The sequence below is a fragment of the Gopherus flavomarginatus genome, chromosome 8 (assembly GCF_025201925.1).
Source record: "Gopherus flavomarginatus isolate rGopFla2 chromosome 8, rGopFla2.mat.asm, whole genome shotgun sequence".
In the NCBI taxonomy this organism is placed as follows: domain Eukaryota; kingdom Metazoa; phylum Chordata; order Testudines; family Testudinidae; genus Gopherus; species Gopherus flavomarginatus.
Window position 1 is genome coordinate 98,243,437 of NC_066624.1, and position 25,995 is coordinate 98,269,431.

Genomic DNA, 25,995 nt, shown 5'->3' on the forward strand with positions numbered 1-25,995 from the left:
TTATGACAACTAAAGGGCAATGATTCTGTTGAAATAAACCAGAGCTTTAATATTGGTAAATATCATATTTTAGTATTGGCTCAGCTCTATAAGTAGTATGCTCTACCTTGAAAAGAGACTATGTAAAAAGAGCACCTTCTTAATTTATGGATAAGCCAGTGTGTCTATTCAGTCACATCAGCTGACTTCAGTGAAAAAAGTAAAGGTTTGAAGGGTTGGGGTTTTCTTTTTGTGGTTTTTCCCCCCTCAACTTTTTACATACATACACACACATACTCCATAGCCTTGCAGAGGCAACATAACTAAGAATAAAGATTCCAAATGTAAAGACCCCAACTGATTTTAACGGGATTTTACTCAGACCCCATGCTATCTTCCTCATCATTATAATTGTTTACCAAATTCAAAACAGCTACACCTGTGCAATCATTAGAGGCAGAGAGGCTGCATAGGCATCATGTGAAGATTATGGGGTTGCATAAGCATCACAGAACATAATTGACTCTTATTACCAGTTGTAGTGATCAGGAAGGAAAGCAATCAGCTTGACTCTCAGATTCTAGACTCATTGCAGGACAGACAGTTAGGAAAAAGCTTTTTACTTGGAAATTGAGCACATTTCATCTAGAATGAAAGTAAAACAAGAAATATAGAATCCCATAACCCCAATCTTACAAAGTAAGTTTCAGAGTTGAACCAGATATTAATAATGTATGGTTATTCACCATGTATTTTAAGGTAGATAAAATGAAAGCTTGTGTTTGAACATGCCAAAAGTGCTAGCATATCTCATGAACATTTATCCTTTCAATACATACAGGAAAATCCTTAATACAACTGCCTCCCTGTTAACACCACAGCTACTACAGCAACTAAACTATCATGAGCACTTGTCCTAGCTCCCACCACCCACTGAGTAGAGTAAGTAACAAGTAAATTTTGCTTTATTTTTTGGGACTAATAAAATTTTTTTTCGGACTGGACAGGACAACAACGTGTCACATATTTTAAAACATAGTCTCAGAGTGGCCTCCAGAAAAATATCTCCAAGGTGTTTGTCTCCAGAGGTCTCTTCTCCTTTAAAGCTGAACTCTGTGTTGTACTATCAATATACAGATCCATATCTCAGGTGAAAGCATAAATATTTCCAGCAAAAATGCAGCTTAATGCTTTTTTTGTCAAGTCATGTTGCCTTCTTCCTTGGTTATGGTTCTGATAAGTGCTTCTGTTTATATGCTGAAATAGACAAATAGACCACCCTCTTCTCTTGCACCTCCTGTAGCTAAATCCAACTTCCCCACAATGCAGGACAGACTTCTGACAAGCTAAAAAGGAAATAAAAATTATAGCAGCTCCTTGTTAAATAATTGGAAACACACCACTAGTTGTTGGTAAAAATCTCTTCTTTATGATGTCACCACCACTATAGAAACGATGTGTTAACAAAAAGGTGAAGATACCATCTGGCAGTAGAAGACCATGGAAAGCTGAGAGAGGAGGCAACATCTTGAGTCTGGCAGGGTCATCATAGCAGCTCATCTAACACAAGAACACTGGTTACAGTTCCATTTTTAACCTGCAAAGATGTCTCAGGAAGTTGACTGGTTACATAGCCAAGCAGGTGTATGTAAAGTAGATCTCTACAACCCTGATGAACAGAAGGACCAGGACCGGAAAGTGATCTGTTTTGTTGATGTCTCCAGCCTGAATGTAAAGGACAAAGATTCAAAAGCAAAGAAAGCCGCTAGCCAGTCCAGTAACATCTCTGAACCTTCAAATGAACTTGACCTGGGGAATCTGGAGGAAAAAGAAGTCATTGTAATAAAGGACAATGAGAAGCATGATCATTCTAAAACTAAAGGAGCAGTATGTCTTTTCAAACAAGGTTCAACCGATGAACTCAGTGTTGTGAGCTGGCTCAACAATGACCTTCAGAAATATGCAGATGGACTCCAGCATGCACTGACCCCTTCAGAGACTCCTCAGAAACACAAAGATAGCAACACCTTCATTGATTCATCATTGTCCCAGAACAGTGACACATCATTAAAGTCTGCTGGTGCCCAAAAGGGAAGAAGAGATCCAGATAACATTTCATGCTATGTAAATAAGCTCTGCTCTTTGGTTTTTCAAATGGCACGTAAAGAGATCACAGATAAATTGGAAGGTGCTGCTAGTAAGTATATACACCAGACAATTTATGACTCTGCTGCTGAAGGGAAAAATAACAATTCCCGTGGTTTTGTGAGCAAAATCGCATCACAAACAGTGAATGAATGCACTGCAGCAGGCACACAGAAACCCCAGAGTAAACTACCATCCCCCAGGCCATCTCAAGAAAAGACTATCAAGAAGGAAGATACTTCAGGTTCCAAGAGAACATCACTCTTCTATGGCGAGATGTCTAATCAAAGTGGCTATAGACAGGGGGAAAAGTCTGGAGATAAACAAATGTGTCAGCAAGCAAAACAGTCTGGGCAGGATGATTCTGGTACTTCTGTGAGCCAGGGGTTAATGGTTTATGCAAATCAGGTTGCTTCAGACATGATGTTCTCATTTATGAAGACCATGAAAGTCCAAAGGAAGGATGGTAAGCCACTCCCAGCTTGTGTAGTTTTGAAGAGAGTAATCCTCAAACACACCAAAGACGTCATATCAGACTTGATAGACTCAACTATGAAAAATCTGCATAATGTCACAGGGGTGCTCATGACAGACTCTGACTTTGCTTCCACAGTGAAGAAGAACCTATATAACATGGGAAGCCAGAAATCTACTGAAATTTTGGAAGTAATGGTAAGACGGCTGTATAATGTCCTTGTAGCAGAGCATAATGATAAGGGACAGTCCAAGTCTCACAGCCTAGCATATACCATACTGAAAACAGCATTCCCATCAGATTCAAAATCTCAAAGCATGCAGTTTGCAACACTGAAAACACAAACACAAAAGAAGGATAAGGAAAAAGCAAAGCCAAAGAAGTTTACCTGTGCTGAGAAAGTAAGTGAACAGATAATTAAGGAGGGATTAACCATGTTGCATTCCAAACAAATGGCAAGCAAAGCTCCAGAAAAGGTAAGAGGGAGTCAAGAAAAAAAGCCAGAAAAGATCAGCACCGCAATAGAGTCACTAGCAAAAGACCTCACTGTGACAGCATTAATGTTGATACAACAGCACTTAATCCAAAAAACAAAAAGTGGAAGAGATTCAATCGCTCATGATTCCGGCACTTCTTCACTTGGGTTTGTTTCTCGTGAATCTCATTTTGAAAAGGCTGGGAAAAGCCAAAGCTCCAAGTCTCTTGCAATGACTGGTGGGTCAAGTAATATTCCCCAAGAGGGCGATATATCAAGTATCCTCTTATCAATCATCCAGACGGTCTTACGTGAAGCTGGATTCAATATAGATGACAGTTCAGGTGAGACAAACAAGAGTTTTAAACAGGTTGCCACTATTGATAGTGAGTCCAGCAAAAAGTCCTTATCTACACAGCCCAATTCAGCCATAGATCAGTTTGACAACATGGATCAGGTAAACAAAAAATTTCTTGACCAACTGGTGGAATCTGTGATGAACTTGTGTTTATTCATGACTAAATGCAACAATTCTGATTTAGTAACAGATGATCCATCAGATGAGCAAAATGTAACTGGTGCCTCATTTTCAAGAAACAAATCCACAGCTTTGGATAAGGAAGGGTCAAGGGAAGCTTCACAAGTGAGGTCAAGTGGAAAACAGCTATCAGAATTATCATCCGGTTCTGAAGTGATAGTGAACAATCAGAATGCCAACAAAAGCACACAGAACAAGGAGCTCCAGGCTATCCTCCAGTGGATGGCTGCTTCCCACTTCAATGTGCCCAACCTGTCCTTCATGAATGAAGAGGAAGGGAATTTGAAAAAGCTTCCTTTGTTGGCTGAAAAAGCAGCAAAGAAGGGCTGCAGCGTGGGGGATATTATCCAAGAGGTAATGAGGTACTTTGAAAAACAACAGATTGATGCCGCTGTGGGAAATGCGTCTCGTTATGGATTGATGGACTGGCTGCTTGCTAACCTGTGAACAAGTGCCAACTCCTCCCTCTCGCGTTACTTCAGCCCAGCTAAATGCCCATCTTAACTCCCTGCTGGAATAACAAGAACCATACAACTGATTTTCCTGAGACAACACTGCACTGAATTCCTCAGGTTGTTACACACTAGCAGGGCAATATCATCAATAAAAAAATACCAACCCTATTGCCACTAATTCTTTTATTAAGCACTTCATCAGACATTTAAAAACTGCCACACACCTACTAGCCTGAAGACAGTACTGGAACAAAGGTAGATATGATAGATAAGGTAAGGAAGGTATCTACCGGCAAGATGCAGGGGCAATGCCCTAATGAGAAATCTAGCTCCCCTGCCATAAGCTGCTGGGAAGTACAGGTTTGTCTTTCACAGCATCCTCAGATTAGCAGGTGTCAGATAAAAACTTATCTCCATCCTCCATTAGTTTCTGGAAGGAGCTTTCTGTCTCTTCTCCCTCCTCAGAACCTGCTGGATGCTGCAGGGAGTAGAGAGTGGGATTGAAGAGATCTGTGTTCCTGCAGCTACTTCCCAGTCACATTTATGTGTCCTCTCCATTAAGTTTGCCTCTGCTCCTGCTTAGAGCCTTCTAAAACAGCTGTAGCATGGAATTAACACAATTCTTGTCAGTTCTGCTATACACAGGGTTCAGAACAGTAGCAGTAACAATGAGCAGAGTCTTGTTTATTTCACACTGCTGCTGTTTGGCAAAATTACCAACAGCAGCAGAAGCACTGGAGCCATCTCTTTGCAAAAAGATGAAGCAACAATAGTTTATGCTCTGTCCATATTTGAAAGGTTTTTTTCACAACTGGAAAGGCTAGAAAGGTTGGTAATTTTAAAATAAAAATTTAGATTCTGCAGAGGTTGATGGCTCCTTCTTGCCCAGAATGAGCAGATTTTCCAAGCCCTGTACTTCAAGGGACACAGTCAACTTAAAAATAAAAAGCATAAATGTATCTGTAATATATATGCAACATTACAATAACTGAAAGTTTAGAGATTTTTTTCCTATTTATTTACTTAACTGTACAAAAATGGCTGTCAAATGAAGTTTCACTATAGACAGTTCCCCATTTGTTTAGATACAATGCAACTGTAAAACTTCAAACCAGGGTGGCACAAAGACAAATGTAATCCCTAATATTACTTTTAACTTTCTTTTCCCCTAAACAATGAACTGATTTCAAGTTGGCACTGTCCTTTAAAAGCAATACTGACATTTGCCCTGAGATATACACCAAACTGAAAAGAGAGATAAGGACTATTAACCCCAGTCTCACTGCTTGTCGTGATACTCTATACCATACATGACTATCGAAGGAAACATTCCTCATGCCAGAGAAAACAAGCTATCACAGAGGAAATATTAGGGAGTATAATCCCAGAATTTAGGATCTCCAGGTATTTTTCAGTCCTATAATTCCAAGATTTCAGGAAAAATAAGGAGAGATAAATAACTATTGTGATCAGTTTTCAAATGCACAAAGAAAATAAATTCATGAAGGGTTTTCTTTACAATCATATCACATTTCCAAACATTTATAGCAATGGCCTCACTTCTTCCAAATCTTTTGGATAGAGAATAACTTTCCACATTTACTGTGGTGGTTCACAAATTACTCCAATTTTGTTGTTTCTTTATGACAAAATATTAAGATAAATGTAGTATCCTTTTAAAAAAAAAAGATTCAGAATTGCATTATGTAGAGATACTTCAATGTTGCATTTTAATGTTTAACTTGGATTATTATAGGCACAGGTGGCTACAGCATCTATTATTAAGGTTGCCCAACACTTGCATTATAAGCACCTTATTCTGAGTTGCATACAACTTTGTCAAACTTTAAACCGTTTGAGCTAAATTTTTTGATGCCAGGTGTCTCTCTCTGATTTTTTGTTTTGTTTTGGAAAATGTTAGCCAAAATGGTTCAGCCACTTCTGAAAGCAAGCCTAGGGGAAAGAAAATACATTGTTTTGCTTAAGTTAAAAAATTCTGGCAACTTTTTCTTCGAAAAACTCTAGTGTTTCTGTGCTTCGGAGCAGATACATGAAATTTGGCTAGAGACTGGACTTTGTTTCAGAGCTGTGCCTTGTGCCCAAATTTGACCAATTTATAAGCCTCTGAGGAAAAAAATTACAGTTTACACATGCTCAGCTGATATGGCTTAGCTTTTATCAGCTGAATTCCTCAAAGATTCCAAAAATATTGGGCATACTCCAGCCCAGGGCTGAGTTGTAATTACGCTACAGTTATAGCTCTGGACTGCTGCAGGTTATGCCAGGTCCAGAGCCGAGCACCTGAGCAGAAAGCATGGAGACTGTCTCTCCTACACTGTCATAGACTCACCTGCTGGGTCCAGGCAGGTTGGAGGAATAAGCTGCCTGGCTCAAATGCAGAGGAGACAAGAGCCAGACTTGCAGGAGGACTGAGGGAAGAGACTGGAATAAGGAGCCTGGGGATGGGGGAACAGAAACTGGGACAGAATGAGAAAGGTCGGGGAATGAGATGAAGACAGATCTCACAATGAGACAGAATGATGGGGAAAGAACTGGGAATGGGTGGACAAGGAGCTGAGGGAGGGCATTCAAACTGAATCAGGAGCCCAGGGAGGACGAATGGGACTAGGAGCCAGTGGGAATGGGGGCAGGGGGTGCATGTGAAACTAGAGTGGGGGAGAGACACAGATCACATGTGGGGCTGGGAAGGTGAAACGGAAACTGGGAGTGTAAGAGTAGGAGTGGGATGAGAAGCCTGAGGAGCGGAGTTTGGGACTGGCTAGGTGATGAAAATGAGACTGTGACAAGGAGCCAAAGGGGCAGGAAGAGACAAGACTGAAACAGCGAGACTTTAGAGAGGATGGGCAGAAGGGATCACAGTGAGGAGGGGATCAGAGTCTGTGCCCACTGGGGAACATTCCAGTCCAGAGCTGTCAGTAAATATCTATGAAACTCACCAGCTAACTCCCTCCCCTTCTAGTGCTTCTCCACATAGCTGTAATAGGTTGTTATCCTCTATCAGTTACTCCTTAGCTCAACTGGTTGAGGTTTGTGTGGCGAATCTAAAAGTTCCATCTCTACTGACCACCAATGTTGCCAAAATGATAGGATTTTTTTCCAGTCTGTTTTTTTTTAAACTAGGAAATTACATGCACAAACTGCATTAAAAGAACATTAAGACTGCAAAATCAAGCACTCAAGTTAAAAAATGCCAGTATTAAGGTTGCCTGTGCAACCTTAATTCAGCTCCCTTGTGCACATTCATTCTGAGAGTTTTTAATTACTTGATCACATACCATTTTTTCCAAAGGACTCATTCAGAACACAGTGAAGTGAAGGAGACTGTTGAGGCAGGCATCCTACAGAGATTTGTTGGAAAAGTAGGAAGGTGCGTAGTGAATGAGACAGGGAAGTGCAGGAAGAGAAAGGATGATCTCACGATTAGGGCAGCATTCAGCTGCCTTACAGAAATAAAGTCGATCCCTGCCTCTACCACAGAATTCCTATGCAATGCCATCAAATAACTTAAACTGTACTTTTCACAGGTGGTCACTAGTTGTAGGTTCCTCATTTTCTGGAGTGCTAGACTTAAGACCCTCCAGTCTGATCAGCAGAAGTGCTGAGCACTCTCAGCTGCAAGTGAAGTTAATAGGAGCTGTGCTTCAAACATATGAAGTGTTACATAATTAGGCATGGAAGAACTTGATTTTTTATAATTGCAATGGATATATCAATGTTTATTTTTAAAAAAACTTTTTCAAATTTGACTATTTAAATTTTCACAGTTGAGGAAATTTTAAGGCAGGTCAGATAATTATTTAATGTCAGTAGATGTTGAAATTCAAAAAGTTAAAGCTCTACATCATCAACACACAAATTTTCAGCATCATATGTCAAAAAGGTACAATGTAAATACCCTTAAATCACACTCTCAGAGAGAGGCTCTCAAACTGAGGGTTGCAAGGTTATTACATGGGGGAGTTGTGAGATGTCAGCCTCCACTCCAAGCCCCACTTTACATCCAGCATTTATAATGGTGTTAAATATATAAAAAAGTGTTTTGAATTTATAAGGGGAGTTGCACTCAGAGGCTTGCTATGTGAAAGGGGTCACCAGTATAAATATTTGAGAACCACTGCTCTAATAAGTTCGCAAGCAGCATTTTTCTTACTTTGGTTATCTGCAAATTTCAATTACCAATATAAATATTTTTGTTGGTTTGTGTGTGTACAATGAAATTGACATTTATCAATAAAAATCTAATCCTTCCAAGCCTTATTATAATGCTAAGTATTCTGAAAAATTACCAACGGGCACTCAAAATAAATGGATATTTTTCACATAATAGGGCTGGATGGCAGCTTGAGAGGTCACCTAGTCCAGTCCCCTGCCCTGAGGAAGGACCATTCCTGACAGGTGTTTGAGTAATCTGTTTTAAAAACCTCCAGTGATGAGGGATGCTGCAACTTCCTTTGGAAACCTATTCCAGTGCTTAAGTATCCTAATAGTTAGGTTTTTCCAAACATGTAACCAAAATCTCCATTGCTGCAGATTAAATCAAACACCTCTTGTCCAGCCTTAACATATTTGAAGACTTACCAGGTCTTCCCCCGCAATCTTCTTTTCTCAAGACTAAACATGCCCAGATATTTTACCCATTCTTCATGGGTCAGGTTCCTAAGCTTTCTATCATTTTTGAGGCTCTCTCTGGACTCTCAGTTTGTTCATATCTTTCTTAAAGCGTGGCATCCAGAACTGGACACAGTACTCCAGCCAAGTCCTCACCAGTGCTGAGTAGAGTGGGACATTTACCTCTCATGTCTTACATACAAACACTTCTATTAATATATTAGCCTTTTTCACAAGTGCAGCACATATCTGAATCATAATCAATTTGTGATCCACTATAACCCCAAGATCCTTTTCAGCAGTATTACTGCCTAGCCAGTTATTCCTCATTTTGTAATTGTGCATTTGATTTTTTTCTTAAGTGTAGTACTTTGCACTTGTCTTTATTCAATTTCATTTTGTTGATCTTAGACCAACTCTCTAATTTCTCAAGGTCATTTTGAATTCTAATCCTGTCCTTCAAAGTGCTAGCAAGCACTCACTGCGTGGTGTCATCTTGTAAATTTTATAAACACACTCTCCACTCCATTATCCAAGTCATTAATAAAAATGTTGAACAGTACCACAATCAGGATTGACCCTTGCAGAACACCATTAGTTATGTCCCCTCAGTTTGACAGCAAACCACTGATAACTTTGGATATGATCTTTGAACCAGATTTGCATCCACCTAATAGTAACTTAATCTAGACCACATTTCCTTAGTTTGCTTATAAGGCCTGGTCCACACTACAGCGTTAAATCGATTTAAACAGCGGTAAATCGATTTAACGCTGTACCCGTCCACATTACAAGGTACTTTAAATCGATTTTAAGGGCTCTTAAAACCGATTTCTGTACTCCTGCTCAACGAGAGGAGTAACCCTAAAATCGATATTACTATATCGATTTAGGGTTAGTGTGGACGGAAATCGAAGTTATTGGTCCCATTCTTTTACTGAGCTACCCAGAGTGCACCGCTCTGGAAATCGATGGTAGCCTGGGACCATGGACGCACACCACCGAAGTAATGTGCCCTAGTGTGGACGCATAAAATCGATTTTATAAAACCTGTTTTATAAAATCGATTTTATTAATTTCGATTTTACTCTGTAGTGTGGACGTGGCCTCAGAATGTCATGTGTGACTGTCAAAAGAGTCACTAAAAATCAAGATATATCTGCTGCTTCCACCCATCCACCTCTCACCTGCCATACCCCATCCCAGAGAGGAGCAGAAGAAAAGTCCCCCAAGTGGCCTGGAGTGGCTGCAAGAGTGGCCAGTCAGGGGCCAGAAGGGCCATATAAAAAGGAGCTGCAGAGACAAAGGCAGTCAGTTGCTGCAGGAGCTGGAAGAAAGAGAGAAATGTGTTCCTGGCTGTTGAAAGTGCAGCAGGACCATGGACAGCTCAGTGCAGGCAGGGACCAGGGGAACTAAGAAGGGAATCCTGGCTGGCTGTGGGGACTGAGCCAGGACTGAGCCTAGGGAGGACTGCAGGAAGACAGAGTCTCCAAGGAAGAAGCCTTGCGGGTATGGCCCCATACTAGGGCCAGGAGAAGATGATAACTGTATACTCTGGAGCAGGTTTGTTCTGTTCCACCAACAGACAGTGTGTGTGACTCAGCTGCAGGGCTAAGTCACTGAAGACCCACCAAAGAAACCACTGATCAAGGATGGGAGGCAAGCACAAGATCTGGGTGCCACTCCATTCCACAAAAACTGAGAGACCGCACGTGCATGCATCTGACCAGGGGGGCACTTGTGTGAGGTGAGTGGTGATCCGGTTACAGTAAATTAATCATTTTCAAGCCTTGAGTACTGCACAGTAAATAAGACACAGGCCATACATTGAACAATGAGCAGAAAATAAAATATTGAATAGCTGCTCATTAAGTGAGTATTATCCACTCTGGACTGAATGATGCAGAAGTCCTATGGAAAAATAGAATGTGGTCATGTAATTAAAGACTGTATTATAATGCATACACATAAGAGGGTTGAATTAAAATTACATAGATAACAAGTAACCTTAAATTGTGGGATTTGCTAACCTTTGGGTGATTGACTCTGGCCCCTTAATGTTCTTCTCACATAATTTTGTGTGTGCAATAGGTTTATACAATTTTTTTTTCAACCTTTAATGAGCTTGAATTGCACACAGTGCATAGAATGAAAGTGTTACATATCCCCATGGACAAAAGCCTTTGAGTCACTGTGCTTCCACATTCTTTATCATTGAATTTTGAGTGTGCGTTGCGGGTTTTTTGAGAGTCTGAAAAGGTCATTGTGGCAAGTCCAATGCAACATCAGAATATTCTGTAATTGAAAACAAATTTTTCTTGACTATTGTTGAAACTTGAATTTTTATGTTCATTGTATGGTAAAATTATATCTAGACACCCCCAAGCAGAATAGGCCAAACAATAAATCTACCATCATGAAAGCAAGATCTTCTGGACATTTTCTCCAACTTGTTAGTAGTACCCCCATCTTACCCAAGATTAGTTTCAATCAGCTCTGCCATTAACTCATCAACCTTGATCAGACAGGGAGAGGGTACTGAGGCTGAATCCTGGGATCTGAAAGGATGGTCCGAATAGATCCAAGTTCTATTAACATACTGACATTACTGAAAACCCTGCCACTTCTCAGTTCTCTGTGGCTTCATACACGCTGAACAACAGTAACACATGTACAATATGTAAATTAAAATTTGTAAGATGTAATAATCCTATTAAACTTTTTTAAAAATTAGGTCGAAAGTTACTAAATGATACTATGGAACTATGAAGAACTGTCAAATGTAAACATGAGAATCAAAGAGTAAGGGCTTGATCTTTAAAGGAATGCATCTGTTGCACAGCAAAGCAAGACAAAACAATGTAACCTACAAAATAACTATTACTATGTCAGTTGTGGAAGACTGCAGTTAACTAATTATTACTGTAACAAAAACAGCTTATCTCTGGTTTGTAACATCTTCAAAGCCAAATATTCAATGTATTATGTTATGACATTAAAAGAGCACATTAAGGACTTATAGACACTATTACAATATAAACATGGAAAACATATGCACAATGATATTTCACTTAGAGCGTTAGCTCAGTGAAGTGGATATACAATAAATCCAGGCAAGCTCACCTGAGTAGCTGCAGACTGACAGGAAGAGGAACATGATGAGACAACAGGAATGTCAGACTGGACAGCAGCCACAGTGGTAGCAGGAGTGAAAATCAGCTGGGAAGACAGAAAAAGAAAACTAAAGAAGACACAATCCACAGATAAAAGAAAGTAGTCATGTAACAGTAAAACCTTGAAATTTATCATAGGGAGGAAAATGTTACTTAGGGGCAAATGAATTCTAATTTAAATTCTTGTTGCCTTTAACTCAACTTTATTTTTTTTAAAGCAAATGTTTGTGGGATTTCAAACAATATACATTATATAAACATAAGTATTAATTTAAAAATGTTCTGCATTTTAAGAATAATACTTTTGCATTTATGTTGCTTTCCATCCAAGTGTCTCAAAAGAGGCTTACTTAATCTTACTTCCATTATACAGAGCAGAGGAGGGGGGTGAACAGAGGCACACTGTCAAGCAACCAGAGCCAGATAAAGATATGGAATGAAGCAGCAACAGAACCTGACATATCTTGACTCCCAATAGTCTGCTCAGACAACTGGACTACACTGCCTCAAAATGAATTTCCAAATTAGAGAATATCATGTTTAGTAACACAAACAAGTGACATTTTCTTCTTTTTTTTTCCCCAAGTATACAAATTGAGTGTTTTGTGAAAACTGTCACAGCTAGAGACCGAAATCCTCTGTTCATTAACATACCATACCATACAGATAACACCAATGTAAGCTTCCCCAAAAAGCACCACCAATGTGTTTCAGTCATAACCTGCAAGGACTTTTTAGGGACAGTTCAGACTCTGTCCATTCAATCCTCTCTATACCTAGGTGCTGAGATTGCCAACAAGACTGCAGATTAGTTCTAATGGTGGTGGGTTTTTGGTGTGGTATATTATCAATGTTACTTTAAAAATATTTCAGTTCATCCCACTGAGAGAGAGAATAATTTGTAGCCTAAAGACTAGACTTGATACATGTGTTCCTCAGAATTACTCTTGCAAAAGGCAAGAAAGAATGCTTTAAAAAGTTAGTCAAAGAGGTAGAAGAGGATAACCGCTCTGAACTAAGCAGACTACATGTCTGTTAATTCAACAAACAAGATTTCGTAAATATAAACAAAAATATAAGGGCCCAAATCTGAGGTTATGATTCAGGAAAAAGTCTTCAAGGGCCTTGCAACAAAGTCCTGGCCCTTTAAGGCCAAAGGAAGTAACGTGAAAGACCAGTCACCCCATTCCATGTGTCTAGAGATGGCAGAGGAAGGCCGAAGGAAATCCAAACAGCCACTGGGTCAGAGGAAGATAGTCTCAGAATAATTAGTGTCTGAAGGGGGCAGGGATAGGAAAACTCAGGTCATTGCTCTCTATAGCAGCAGGAAGGCCCAGGACCATGAGCCTTGCAGAGGGGGAGGAGCAGGGCTACCCACCCAGGTGTTTAGGATTAGACCCACATGGGAAGGGTCAAGGGAGCAGTCATATGATGGGGATGGATGACTCAAAAACAAGGTTCCAAGCCCAGTCAGGGAGAGCTTACTGAAGGGAGGATTTAAAGGACCTAGTTCCACAAGGAAGGTTGTGAAAAGCCCTGAACTAAACAGGTGAGTTTGCGGATGGAGGAGGCCAGCACTTGAAGCACACAGTCCCAGAAAGGAGGATTTTGGGGCCCTGAACCTAGGGTTGGATGAAAAGGCAGCTCTTTTGAGAACTGGATTATGTTTAATAAATTAGAACCCAAAAGAGTGAGAATATTGTTCCCAAAGATTTTGGAGTGTAAATTAATTATATCCAGAAACTGAGGTAGGGGACTGTAGTAGCAAGCCATGCGGCATGAGGGTGTGCTTGGAGACTGCACTCTCCAACAGGTCTTTATACAAACAAATAATATTTTACATTATAAAGAGAACTGGATGATAACTAAAGAGACATGAAAGTCATATGGCATCAGAATATCTTCTGCACTTTCCACATCACTCTTGAATCTCCCAAGGTTCAGTAAATAGCTGTTTTCAAATATCTAAAAGGGAACTGAAATGAAAAACTGCTGATATTGCATTACTGCTGTATACTACAGTACATTACATTATTTACTTGAATTGAGTGTCAAATGTTGAAATACGAATATCCAATACCCTTTATTTTTTGGCACACTGGAGACAGATCTTTCCAGGTGTCCACAAAACACTGGTAGCATATACTAGATTGCTGCATCTACAGTTTTAACTACTTTCTCAATAAGTATGTAGGAAATTTAATAGGATAAGAAAAAGCTCTACCAGTGTATACCTATATTGTTTTACAATTCTCAGGGGGAAGAGGGGATTTTCCATAAATATAATTATAGGTCCCAATTGTGCAAGTTTTATGCATGTACTTAACTTCATGCACTGTCAATAGTCCCACTATTATTAAGCGCCCCTATTATGGAATGAGATCTGAAGTCAGTGGGGAGTACTCAGCGCACAAAGCATATGCATAAGTCTTTGTAGGACCTGGGCAATAGCTTGCAGGCAAACAATAGAAATATCTATGGCCCCACACCAGCACTAAATACCACCTGGATGGATCTGTGCACTTCTGCAGAGCCCCAATGCCCTCAGTGAGGCTCTGCCCATGCAAAGCTCATTGCAGGACAGGAGCCTGTGTTTGCACTGTGAACAGCATTAAATTTTTTAAATCTCTATAATTAAGGTTTAACAACAGTCATTTTATTTTACTGTAGAATTATTCAAGCTTTGAAAATTACTCTTTGTTTAAAAACATGAAATACAACACTGACAAGAAATTGCAAAAATCAAATGAATCCTATATGAATTTTAACAGAATGAAGTCTATAAGCCCAACTCAGTCTCCAGAGGGAATACTCCATCAAAGCATATTCTTAGTTAAATGTGAGAAAGCTTTAATCAAGAGCCTGTGAACTCTGATGTTAGAAACACATTAGAACATTCTGCTGGGAATACAAACTGCTACAGTATGTCTTGTCACACATCCACTAAGCAAGGACAGATGTTCTATTCCTATTTTACAAGTGTTCAGTCATCTCATTAATTACAATATGTACCAAATTTATAACATTGCACTGTTTCTAAAGCAGAATTTCTTTTTTCTGCTCTCAAAGGACTAAGCAGCCCCTTTGTCTCTGTGGCTCACATTGCTCTAAGAGCTATTTATGTACAAAAATAAGCTACCAAATTCCCAACACTGCTTGAAGCTAAAGATACCTGAACCATTTACAAAAACACAAAACAGTAAAACTTTCAAAAACTAATGGTGAACACGGCAACTTGTGAAACTTACCATTTGTGCTCGGAGGTACATTTGAGCCTGGCTTGCACTCAGGGTAGGAGAAGTGCTCCCCAGCAACATAGTCTGTTGGGTTATACTGCTGCTAGTAGTGTTTGAGGTCTGCGAACGGCTTATTAATTGTGGAGGTGTAGGAGAGGTGGAAAGGTTAATCTAAAGAAGTAAAAATGTTACTTTGGTCACGGCCCTTCATCCTGGGTTTTAATGTCAATCAGCCTTATCAAATACATCAAGGCAGTTGAAGCATCCAAGCTGTAAAGACTTCAACAATATTTTGATCTGAAGCCTATGACTGCTACAGTTATCATCAAAATAAAGTCAGCTACTGTGTGAACGCTCATACAGTACTTTTTAAATAAGTAGCAATATTAATGTGGCAGTATTATACATTTTCATTATAACAACGCAATTTACATGCAGCCATGCTTGGGCAGTTCAATCCATGAATTAAAGAGTTATTTGTCACCATAGGTTTTATTTTTAGTTTTGCATTGAACATGAAACACAAAGAGCTAAAGCATACACAATACAGAAACATGTGTGGTCTGTCACTAGTTTAAGACACCAATTCAAATCAGAGGCATCAGTAATCCACACTGCAACACTATCTACTCCTTTTCTCACACCTTAATACTTATCTGCTGCCCCATCTAAATTAGGATGGAAAACAAGTTGTTTACATATCACCATGGAGGTGCATGGTGTTTATATAAATGAAGTAAACAACAAAAGAAGAGTTCCGATAGATACATTTTCAAATGAAGAAATTCACGGTATTTTTGGTAAAATTGTAAACTAGTGAAGATAATAAGGAATGAAATTTTAAGCCAACATTTTCACATAGTGTCAAAGATAACTGGCTTCAAAGAACTGTGTGCTGGCATAATTCACCAGAATACAGGTTCTAAATAATTAATGATTCATGTGTACACAGGGCTTAGGCTGCATGAACGTCATTTGGAGGAAGACAAGACCAAGGCCAACAAATCCTTAAATACCACTGCCAGTTTAAAATTTACACTGTGTATTGTATTCTTCACATGAAAATGCATAATTCCCCATAATGACTGTTTGGTTCAATGCAAAGCATTCTTAATGAACGATAAACTTTGATTGTTGGATCAATAGGTGTTTTGTTTCTGTGAGTTGTGAATGGAAGTTCTAGCTAAAGAATGAATGCACTGCAGAAGACAGCAATTAATTTATTATGATTGAACAGAAACAAAACTAACTAATGAAAAGGTTATTTTCCTCTGGATAATTTACCAGAGAGTTACCATGAAATGAAGAAATGATAGCATAGTTTTCATCTGATGATTCCAGTTGTTTGTACTAACCAAAGAATTAATTTATTTTATGCTAAATGGCCACAGAACATTAAAAAGTCAAAGACTCAGTGTGAAGTGTAGCTGTAGCTATGTGAGTCCCAGGATATTTAGAGTGACAAGTTTGGTCTCTCTAAATATTTAGTAATCTATTATAATTGTTAGTAATCCTACCAATTACTATAAAACTAGTTTAATAAAAAGTGAGTTACTACAAAGTGAAAAATAAGATTAGGGGCTCAGAATTAAATTCACAACTATGAAAAATATTAAGATACAAATATTTTGCAAGCATAATAATCTGTCACATCTAGTTTTTCAAAGCTATTCCATTATACAATATTCCAAAGTGGAACCTATTAAAATAGTTAAATCTGTCTCCCTGAGACTTACGATGTTTAGACTTTGAAGATGTTACACTTTCCAGCACTGCCACATTAAAATTTTGTTTCATTGGCTTTCAAAGAATCAGAATCTTAAAATTATGTATAATAGCTTGTCTGATTTCTGTATACAGTTATCATGAATGCATACACAAATCACGTATAAAAAGATGGCCAGAAAAACTTAACTGGCCAATCTGTATACCTAAATGCTCAATTTAAATTCACAATGACAATACCTAGTGTTACAAAATTAGAAATGTGAAATTTGATGCAACAGTAGGCTTCTGAGATTTTGAAAAATTAAACCTTATGTTTAATCAGTCCTCAGCATTTCCAATTAACAGATGCAAGTTAATAGACTGACAAGCACTTGTGTAATAGCTCCCTACTAAACACGTGTATTTTATGAGAACGTAACTGCAAAAAACCATATATCACACAAATAAGGTGTGGTATTTTAAAGGAACAGCACTGAAAATCTGTAATTGTAGAGGCCAAAGTGCTTCTATTTCTGCACTACACCTTATCAACCTCTGGGGGTCCACAGACTATATCTAAGGGTGTCACAGAAGGTTGTGGTTACCATATAACAGTGGTTTTCAACTTGGGATCCGCAGACTATCTAAGACTTCTAAATGGGTCCACACCTCCATATGAAATTTTTTTTAAGGGTCTGCAAATGAAAAAGGTTGAAAACCACTGCACTACACATAGTGGCCTGTAATTAATAAAAAGTAATTGGGTATTTGTGTACTTTAACACTGTCTCAATCAGAATCTGAAACAATAATTAGAATAAAGGGTAATGTTGTGGAAATGGATTAAACAGCTACTACGAATAGATACTTACCGAACGTGGTACAAGCCAGCAATTAATACTTTAAGAAAAATATTAACTTTTGACACCCAAATGTTACATGCCTAAATCCATATTTAGGCACATGAATAAAAGTGGCCTGATCTTTTAAGGTGCTAACTGCTCACAGCTTGCTTGGCAGCTCTGATGATCAAGCAAGTAACTTTTATTTTATCTACCCACATATAGGTTGAGTTGCCTAATTTTAGATGTTCAAGTTTGAAAATTTGGGCCAATAACTATAAAATATTATGCAACTTAATGTTAAATTTTGCTTCCTAGAAATTGTACTTAATATTTTTTTAAGATAAAGGTTGAGATTTTCAAAGGGGAATTGGGCAACTAACTACCTTGGATTCCTTTGAAAATCCCAGACTAATCGGGGTACTAGTTTAACACATGACGTCCTTTTAGAGGAGAATCCATTAATTACTATGATCTAATACATCTTTTTACCTCTAACTACTACAGCCTCATTATGTACCTACTTCTCATTATGTTGCAATAATTTTAGTCAGATTTATTTATTTTAAACATGAAAAATGTTTTTTTCTTTACAAGATGTTGCATTATAGCCATTGAAGGCTAGGATGGGATACAGAACCTTGTTTGATTACATACCGAGGTCTGCGATATGCTTGACTGCTGAGTGACGCTCCCAGTAGGGGATGAACACTGCCTTCCACCTGACAGGCTTGCCTAAATATAAAGAACAGGTGTTAAATATGTCATCTAAGCGGAAATAAAAAATGTTTAAATAACACCGATATTACATGAGCCAACAGAAACCTACTTCTAGGTTTACCCTTTCTCCGAATAACCAGTAAAAATGAATACATTTTACCCAGTAGAGTTAGGGTATGTTTACAGCATAACGCACTCCAAACTATGGGCCCTAAACTGCATGGTGCCCAATGTCCTCAATTCACATTAATATGAAAGCACTCAGAACTTTGCAGGCTTAGTACCTCTGAGGGGAACACAAACTAACAGAAACCAGGAAAGTGTTAATGATGGAGCTGGGTGTTTAGTCCACCACATACAGCACTGAAAACTTAAATGACAGGCCACTGATGTTAAAGTGTAAAAATCAGTCCTCACTAAAATCCTTATGAAATTGGTTTGCACTGTGATAAAAATCCTCATAAAATGCCTTCCAAAGGTAATTATGCATGCTCCAAAAACACTTTTCAGAGTTAAATGTTTGGTCATTTCAGTTATTTTTTTCAAAACAGAAAGCAATACAATAATTGAATGGCATAAACTCTGAAACAAGTTTCACCCTCCATTTTTGTTTAGCGCCCAAAACTACTTGAACATTTTTAAACGATAAATTCCAAAACACTCAAGGTCAAAATATTTTGAAATTTGAGAGGAAAAAAGTTTATTTCCAGCAAGGCTTTGCATTCCTGGTTGCAGCAGGAACCAAAATTTTTATGGCTAAGACAAAAACCTCTCACAATATGGGGTTGTGAACATCAGCCTTTCCATTCTAAATTATAAGTGCATACGCATTTCTGCAATTGTATTCTGGATGATTTTTACTGCCATTTAATTATTAATACTAAAACTAAATCCTATGGAGACCCATTTAATGGACAAAATATAAAATTAAGTTTTTCCAATAGCAGATCATGTAAATAAATGACGGTTTCCCTCAATTTTTACAGCTTCTGCCTGTCACAATTGCTTAAAAATTTTATTCGTCTCTCTATTGTTGGCTACCTTTGAATTTGTTTACAAATATTCACTTTTATTTGCACGACAATCTTGTTTTGCTTTTGGAGGTGAGAGGAGGGTTACCTGCAACGTGGATAACAACCTAAAACATACATGAACAGCAAGGAAACAGGATCCACTTTCTAATTAAGAATGCACTCCCACTATGCTTAGTCACATGAGACTCCCCTCATGTATGTAATATGTACTCACATGAGTAAGGATTACAAGGTCATGCCCTGTGTGGATTATATTTAATTGTCTTAAATTCAAGGTCCTTTATTGAACATGGATGCAACATCAGTTACATTCTTCTGAGTCATCTCAATTTTAGGTTGAGATCATGTGACTGTCTCAGGCAATCAGAATGATCCAGTGGAAGAGGCACATGACTGTGATCCAGCAACTCCCATGTTCTAATCTTATCTCTGACAAAATGAAGCTGTTTAGCCTTGAGGTCTTTAACTCTTCATGTCTCAGCCTCTCCATGTGTAAAACAATAATAACTTCTCTCACCAGGATACAGTTCACTTTCCAATAACCACTGAGGTCAATGGAAGTCTTCATATTGACTTTAATGGGCTTTGGATAAGGCTTATTGTGATGATTAATGCTAAAGCCTTTGCCATATTCTGTTCCCATTTGCATTGTCTCGTACCTTCTTTTCCAATTTCAGAATCACAACTAAGGTTTGTTGTAACTTATTATGTATCCATATTCCTCAGCATGATTCACTAAAATTAAGTACCAAAATAAGATATAAAACACTAATTATTTTTATTTTATCTGTATTGGGGAGTACTGTGTTCCTTCCCCACCCCATCCATATTTTGGGAAGGGGGATTGAGGGTTGGAGAAGTTTGGATTTTTTCTGTTAACATCATTAAGTCCTTTATTGTACCTTTATTGTATATAAGTATTTGTATAGTTTATTTTAATATATGTAATGGACACCCAGAGCATTGGATGGGAACCTACTGAGATTCTTACAAAACTAAAAATATTCAACTGGGTTTGCAGTCCACACAGAGAAAATTAAAAGAATAAAGTCACTAAAATACTACAATGAATTACTGTGAGATATTTAGACATGCACAGTAAAGCTGTTATTAGGTTTGGTAATGGTTTACGTTTTTCATCCTAGAACATTAGTTTTACACACGTGATCCTGGGAACCCTCAATGCCAACTAACAGAGGGCCCATCATACTGTACAGGCCTGACATACATATTATGACAACAGTGCATTGTGTGTATCTAAATGGTGTCTTGTAAGGTATTATATATAAACTGATGACACTCTGGTTCCAAAAATCATCATGTGATATATGTACAGTTTGTGTACAAAGAGTTGTGTGTGTGTATGCTAGAAATATGTGCTTACGATGTGCTTTGGAGGCAGTGCATTCACTAAGTTGACAGCCTAAACAAAGGAATGTGGATTTGCCTGTCTGACCATCTTGACTGCAGGCAAAGGATGATGAAAGTAAATTTACATATAAGGTAAACAAAGCCATCAAGCTAACAAATGGAAGGAGGCGGTTAGTGAGCTCACCAGGGACAGAAACTGTACCCAGGATGCCTTCCTGGCTCTTAAGGCAGAGATAATGGGCTTTGGGGAGCAAAAAGACCTTTTAGCTATCCATTACTTAGGGGACATAGCATACAATACATTTTCAGCCTGTTAAAATTGGATCCTGTCATCTGAAAGGCTGGGGATGCTGGTAACCTGATATAAGTAAGAAAACTACTTAGGCAAAGATTGTATCTTGTTAAAATTAAGTTTTAGACAATAGAAAGTATATTTTGTTTTGTATATAACCATACCTGTCTCCTTCTCTTGCTTTAGTATCACTAAAATCTCTTTTTTAATAAACTTTTTCTAAGTTTTACTAAGAATCATCTCAGTGCCATTATACTGAAATAAATGCAAGTATTCAGCTAAGTTAACAGAATATATATGCTGTCTCTTTGGTGGGAGAAAACTTAATTTCTGTGGGTGTTCAGTGAGAGACACTAGACACTGAGAGAGGAACTGAGGTTCACTGATTGTTACCTGCAAGGCAAGATTAATGCTGGCAGAGTCCTGAGGAGTTTGCTGGTGAAGCAGACAAGTTGCTTTTGCAGGAAGAGGGGACACAGTTTAGTCTCCAGCAAAACTCACTCTTGCTGAGGCAGAGGGATAACATGGTGGCTCGCAGTTCTGGGTGTCCTAAGAAGAACATCATAACATATTGAAGTCTCACCTGTGGAACAGCTGCCAGACTCTGAAACTGGGTACTGCTTAAGTGTTGCTGTTGTAGAGCGGCAGTCTGCAGCATTAAATGCTGTTGTTGGGCTGCATACATCTGCTGAAGATACTGAGCAGCTGAGCTGGGGGGACGATGCAAGGCTTGTTGAATAACCTGCAATATACCAATAAGTAACAAATCACAATTACAAAATACTAGGGCTGTCAAGCGATTGACAAAGTTAATCACGATTAATCGCACTGTTAATAATAGAATAACATTTATTTAAATATTTTTGGTTTTTTTTCCACATCAAATATAATTATTTCAGTTACAACACAGAATACAAAGTGTAGAGTGCTCACTTTTTTATTACAAATATTTTGCACTGTAAAAAAGAAAGTATTTTTAAATTCACCTGATACAAGTACTGTACTACAATCTCTATCATGAAAGTAGAACATACAAATGTAGAATTATGTATAAAAAAAATAAATGTAGAACTTTAGAGCCTACAAATCCATTCAGTCCTACTTCAGCCAATCACTCAGACAAACAAGTTTAGTTAAAATTTGCAGGAGATAATTTTGCCCGCTTCTTATTTTTAATGTCACCTGACAGTGAGAACAGCGGTTCTCCTGGCACTGTTGTAGCTAGCATAGCAAGATATTTATGTGTCAAATGCGCTAAAATTCATATGTCCCTTTCATGCTTCAACCACCATTCCGGAGGACATGGATCCATGCTGATGATGGGTTCTCCTCAATAATAATCCAAAGCAACCCAAACCAATGCATGTTCATTTTCATCATCTGAGTCAGATCCCACCAGCAGAAGGTTGATTTTCTTTTTTTGGTGGTTCAGGTTCTGCAGTTTCGGCATCGGAGTGTTGCTCTTTTAAGATTTCTGAAAGCATGCGCCACACCTCGTCCCTCTCAGATTTTGGATAGCACTTCAGATTATTAAACCTCAGGTTGAGTGCTGTAGCTGTCTTTAGAAATCTCACACTGGTACCTTCTTTGTGTTTTGTCAGATCTGCAGCGAAAATGTTCTTAAAATGAACAAGTGCTGAGGTCATCATTCGAGATTGCTATAACATATAATATATGGCAGAATGCAGGTAAAAACAACAGGAGACCTACAATCCTCCCCCAAAGAGTTCAGTCACAAATTTAATTAAAGCATTCTTTTTTAAATGAGCGTCATCAGCATGGAAGATTGTCCTCTGGAATCGTGGCTGAAGTGGCATATGAATGTTTAGCATATTTAGTATGTAAATACCTTGCAATGCCAGCTACAAAAGTGCCATGCAAATGCCTACTCTCACTTTCTGGTGACATTGTAAAGAAGAAGAGAACAACATTATCTCCTGTCAATGTAAACAAACTTCTCTGTCTTAGCGAATGGCTGAACAAGTAGTAGGACTGAGTGGACCTGTAGGCGCTGAAGTTTTACCTTTTTTTTGTTTGTTACATAACTGCACTCAAAAACAAACAATCTACATTTGTAAGTCGCACTTTCATGACAAAGATTGCACTACATTGCTTGTATGAGGTGAACTGAAAAATACTATTTCTTTTATCATTTTTACAGTGCAAATATTTGTAATAAAAAAGATACACTTTGATTAATTACAACACAGATTATATATGAAAATGTAGAAAAAAATCCAATATTAAATCAATGTTAATTGGTATTCTATTGCTTAATACTGTGATTAAAACTGCGATTAATTTTTGAGTTAATCACATGAGTTAACTGCGATGAATCGACAGCTGTACAAAACACTAAACTATATTAATCTTGATAGTGCTATAATGGAAATTCACCATTGCACGAAAATTGAAAAAAAAAAAAACAAAAAAAAACTCCCTCCACCCCACCCACCAATACCTGCATAACACTAAACTTCCTACATAATCTTTGTTCAAGTGAATTATAGATTGTAACTAACACACACATTCGGTCTACAGTATAAGCTTGTTCTTTAACAATCCACATTATATAGCAACTTTCAACTCAATTGTTCCCAAATTATTTTACAAATAAAATACATACTATACAGCCCTACTGAAATGCTGGTTCTTCTGAGGTGAATGACATATAAGTAAAGCAGATAACTGGCACTAAGAAATGTTACACAACAGCCGGGATTGGAGAGAAAAACAGACTGGAAAGAACACCGCGGCAACCTTCTACACCTACTCTTCGAAAACGTGTCACAGGACCTTTAGGATAAAATTCTAGCTCCAATGAAGTCAATGGGAGTTTTACCGCTGACTTCAATGAAGCCATGATATTATTAATGTCTATGCATATTGGTTTTCAAAGATCTCATCAGAAAAACTTCATATACAACCTTACAAAATACATGGTACGCAATTTATCTATGCAAAAGACCGGTGAGCTGAGCTGACCCTGGTCATGACAAGGCTGTAGTTCCAGAGATTCTAGATATTTCATCCACTCCACTACTTATGATTGTGATAACAGTTCCAGTCTGTATATTGTAAGATTCAAGTCAGCAGCAATGTTTCTACCACTGACAGTTTTTGTAGACAATATTTCATGAAAACACTCAAACAAGCCAGACAGTAAGAACCAGAAGGGAAATCAAGAGTGAAACTTTTAATTTACTAGTATGCAACACTGTCCAATTTATTTTTATAAGCCAGTACTGTTGCCTATGTTTGAGTTTTTAAATCAGTAAACATTGGTTATGAATTTCTTTCCATTCCTCTGTACCCTACATCAGAGGTTCTCAACGTTTTCCTTTCAGATCCCCCACCCCCAAACATACACATGCTATAAAAACTCCCCAGCCCACCTGTGCCACACAAATGTTTTCATCTATTGGATATGTAGAAAAAGCCAGAGCCGGCGTTAGGGGGTAGCAAGCAGGGCAAGGGCCACAGGGAGCCCAAGCTGTTTGGGCATGGCGGGGCTCGGGCTTCAGCTTTTTGCCTTGGGCTCCTGCAGGTCTAACACTGGCTTTGCTCTCTTATTTTGGAGGCCCCCCTAAAACCTGCTTGTGGCCCCCCAGGAGGCCCGGATCCCTGGTTGTGAACCTCTCCACTACATCACAGCCCAGTACCTGTACAGCATGTCTGTCGGATCCACTATAGACAGATATCTGTGGTGGTTGTGTCCGAGAGGAGGAGGAGGAGGAGGTGGTGGTGGTGGTAGTAGTTGTACATGCGGAACACGTCGTTGCATTTGATTCATTCTCCATTGCAGTGCAACGTTCTTTCAGTCTGGCAGAAAATGTAAGCAGTTCATTTATACTAGTACATGATGTACTGAATTTAAAGAAAAAATTTTAATTATTCCAAAAAAATAATCAAGGACAATTTATGTTAATTCCTAAGAAAAAGACTCATTGTATATCACTTGTGGACAGGCAGACATAGTTCTAAGCTTGTGAAGGTATTCTATTTCAAATTATTAGGTATAATACACGTAAGCTACATCAAAAACTACATCAATAAACTACAAAGAGTCCTGTGGCACCTTACAGACTAACAGACGTACTGGAGCATAAGCTTTGGTGGGTGAATACTCACTTTGTCAGATGCGCGTAGTGGAAATTTCCAGAGGCAGGTATAAATATGCAGGCAAGAATCAGTCTAGAGATAATGAGGTTAGTTCAATCAGGGAGGATGAGGCCCTCTTCTAGCAGTTGAGGTGCTCACACCTCAGGAGGAGAAACTGCTTTTGTAGTTGGCTAGCTATTCACAGTCTTTGTTTAATCCTGAGCTGGTGGCATCAAATTTGAAAATGAACTGAAGCTCAGCAGTTTCTCTTTGAAGACTTGCCTCTGGAAATTACCACTATGCGCATCTGACAAAGTGAGTATTCACCCACCAAAGCTTATGCTCTAACAGTCTGTTAGTCTACAAGGTGCTACAGGACTGTGTCACTTTTTACAGATCCAGACTAATACGGCTACCCCTCTGATACCTGACATCAATAAACTAGTACTTTAGGAATCACCATCAAAACTGAATACCACCAAGCTACGTATTATATCACCATCCTCCAAAGAAGCATAGTGGGAAAGCCACTGGCTACTCAGGCCATGGCTACACTGGCACTTTACAGCACTGCAACTTTCGCGCTCAGGGGTGTGAAAACACACCCCCCTGAGCGCTGCAAGATACAGCGCTGTAAAGCCTGAGTGTAATCAGTGCTGCAGCGCTGGGAGCGCGGCTCCCAGCGCTGCAAGCTACACCTGTAAGGGATGTGGTTTACATGCAGCGCTGGGAGAGCTCTCTCCCAGCGCTGGCGCTCTGACTACACTCACACTTCAAAGCGCTGCAGGGGCAGCGCTTTGAAATTTCAAGTGTAGCCATACCCT

At 38.7% G+C, this 25,995-nt stretch overlaps 2 protein-coding genes across 5 annotated transcripts in view; one reads left to right on the top strand and one right to left on the bottom strand.

Annotated features, from left to right (window-relative positions):
• Positions 1 to 25,995, bottom strand: part of PHC3 (polyhomeotic homolog 3) — an 89,983-nt gene that overhangs the window by 60,759 nt on the left and 3,229 nt on the right. For all 4 annotated transcript variants that reach the window (XR_007776021.1, XR_007776022.1, XM_050965835.1 and 1 more), the window contains exons 2-6: positions 24,733 to 24,892; positions 21,654 to 21,812; positions 18,311 to 18,388; positions 15,118 to 15,276; positions 11,820 to 11,915 (exon numbers count right to left, since the gene is read on the bottom strand). Coding sequence is in view for 2 of the 4 variants with exons in the window: in XM_050965835.1 (XP_050821792.1) it covers positions 11,820 to 11,915; positions 15,118 to 15,276; positions 18,311 to 18,388; positions 21,654 to 21,812; positions 24,733 to 24,892 (652 nt within the window). In the remaining 2 variants the exon portion in view is untranslated. The remainder of the gene's footprint in view (positions 1 to 11,819; positions 11,916 to 15,117; positions 15,277 to 18,310; positions 18,389 to 21,653; positions 21,813 to 24,732; positions 24,893 to 25,995) is intronic.
• On the top strand, positions 1,095 to 4,273 carry LOC127057150 (A-kinase anchor protein 4-like). The gene has a single exon (XM_050965886.1). The coding sequence runs from the start codon at positions 1,585 to 1,587 to the stop codon at positions 4,057 to 4,059; it is 2,475 nt and encodes an 824-aa protein (XP_050821843.1). The 5' UTR covers positions 1,095 to 1,584; the 3' UTR covers positions 4,060 to 4,273.

Excerpts from the sequence above, each read along its gene's own strand:
- LOC127057150 (XM_050965886.1), top strand. The coding sequence starts at position 1,585 with ATGTCTCAGGAAGTTGACTGGTTACATAGCCAAGCAGGTGTATGTAAA.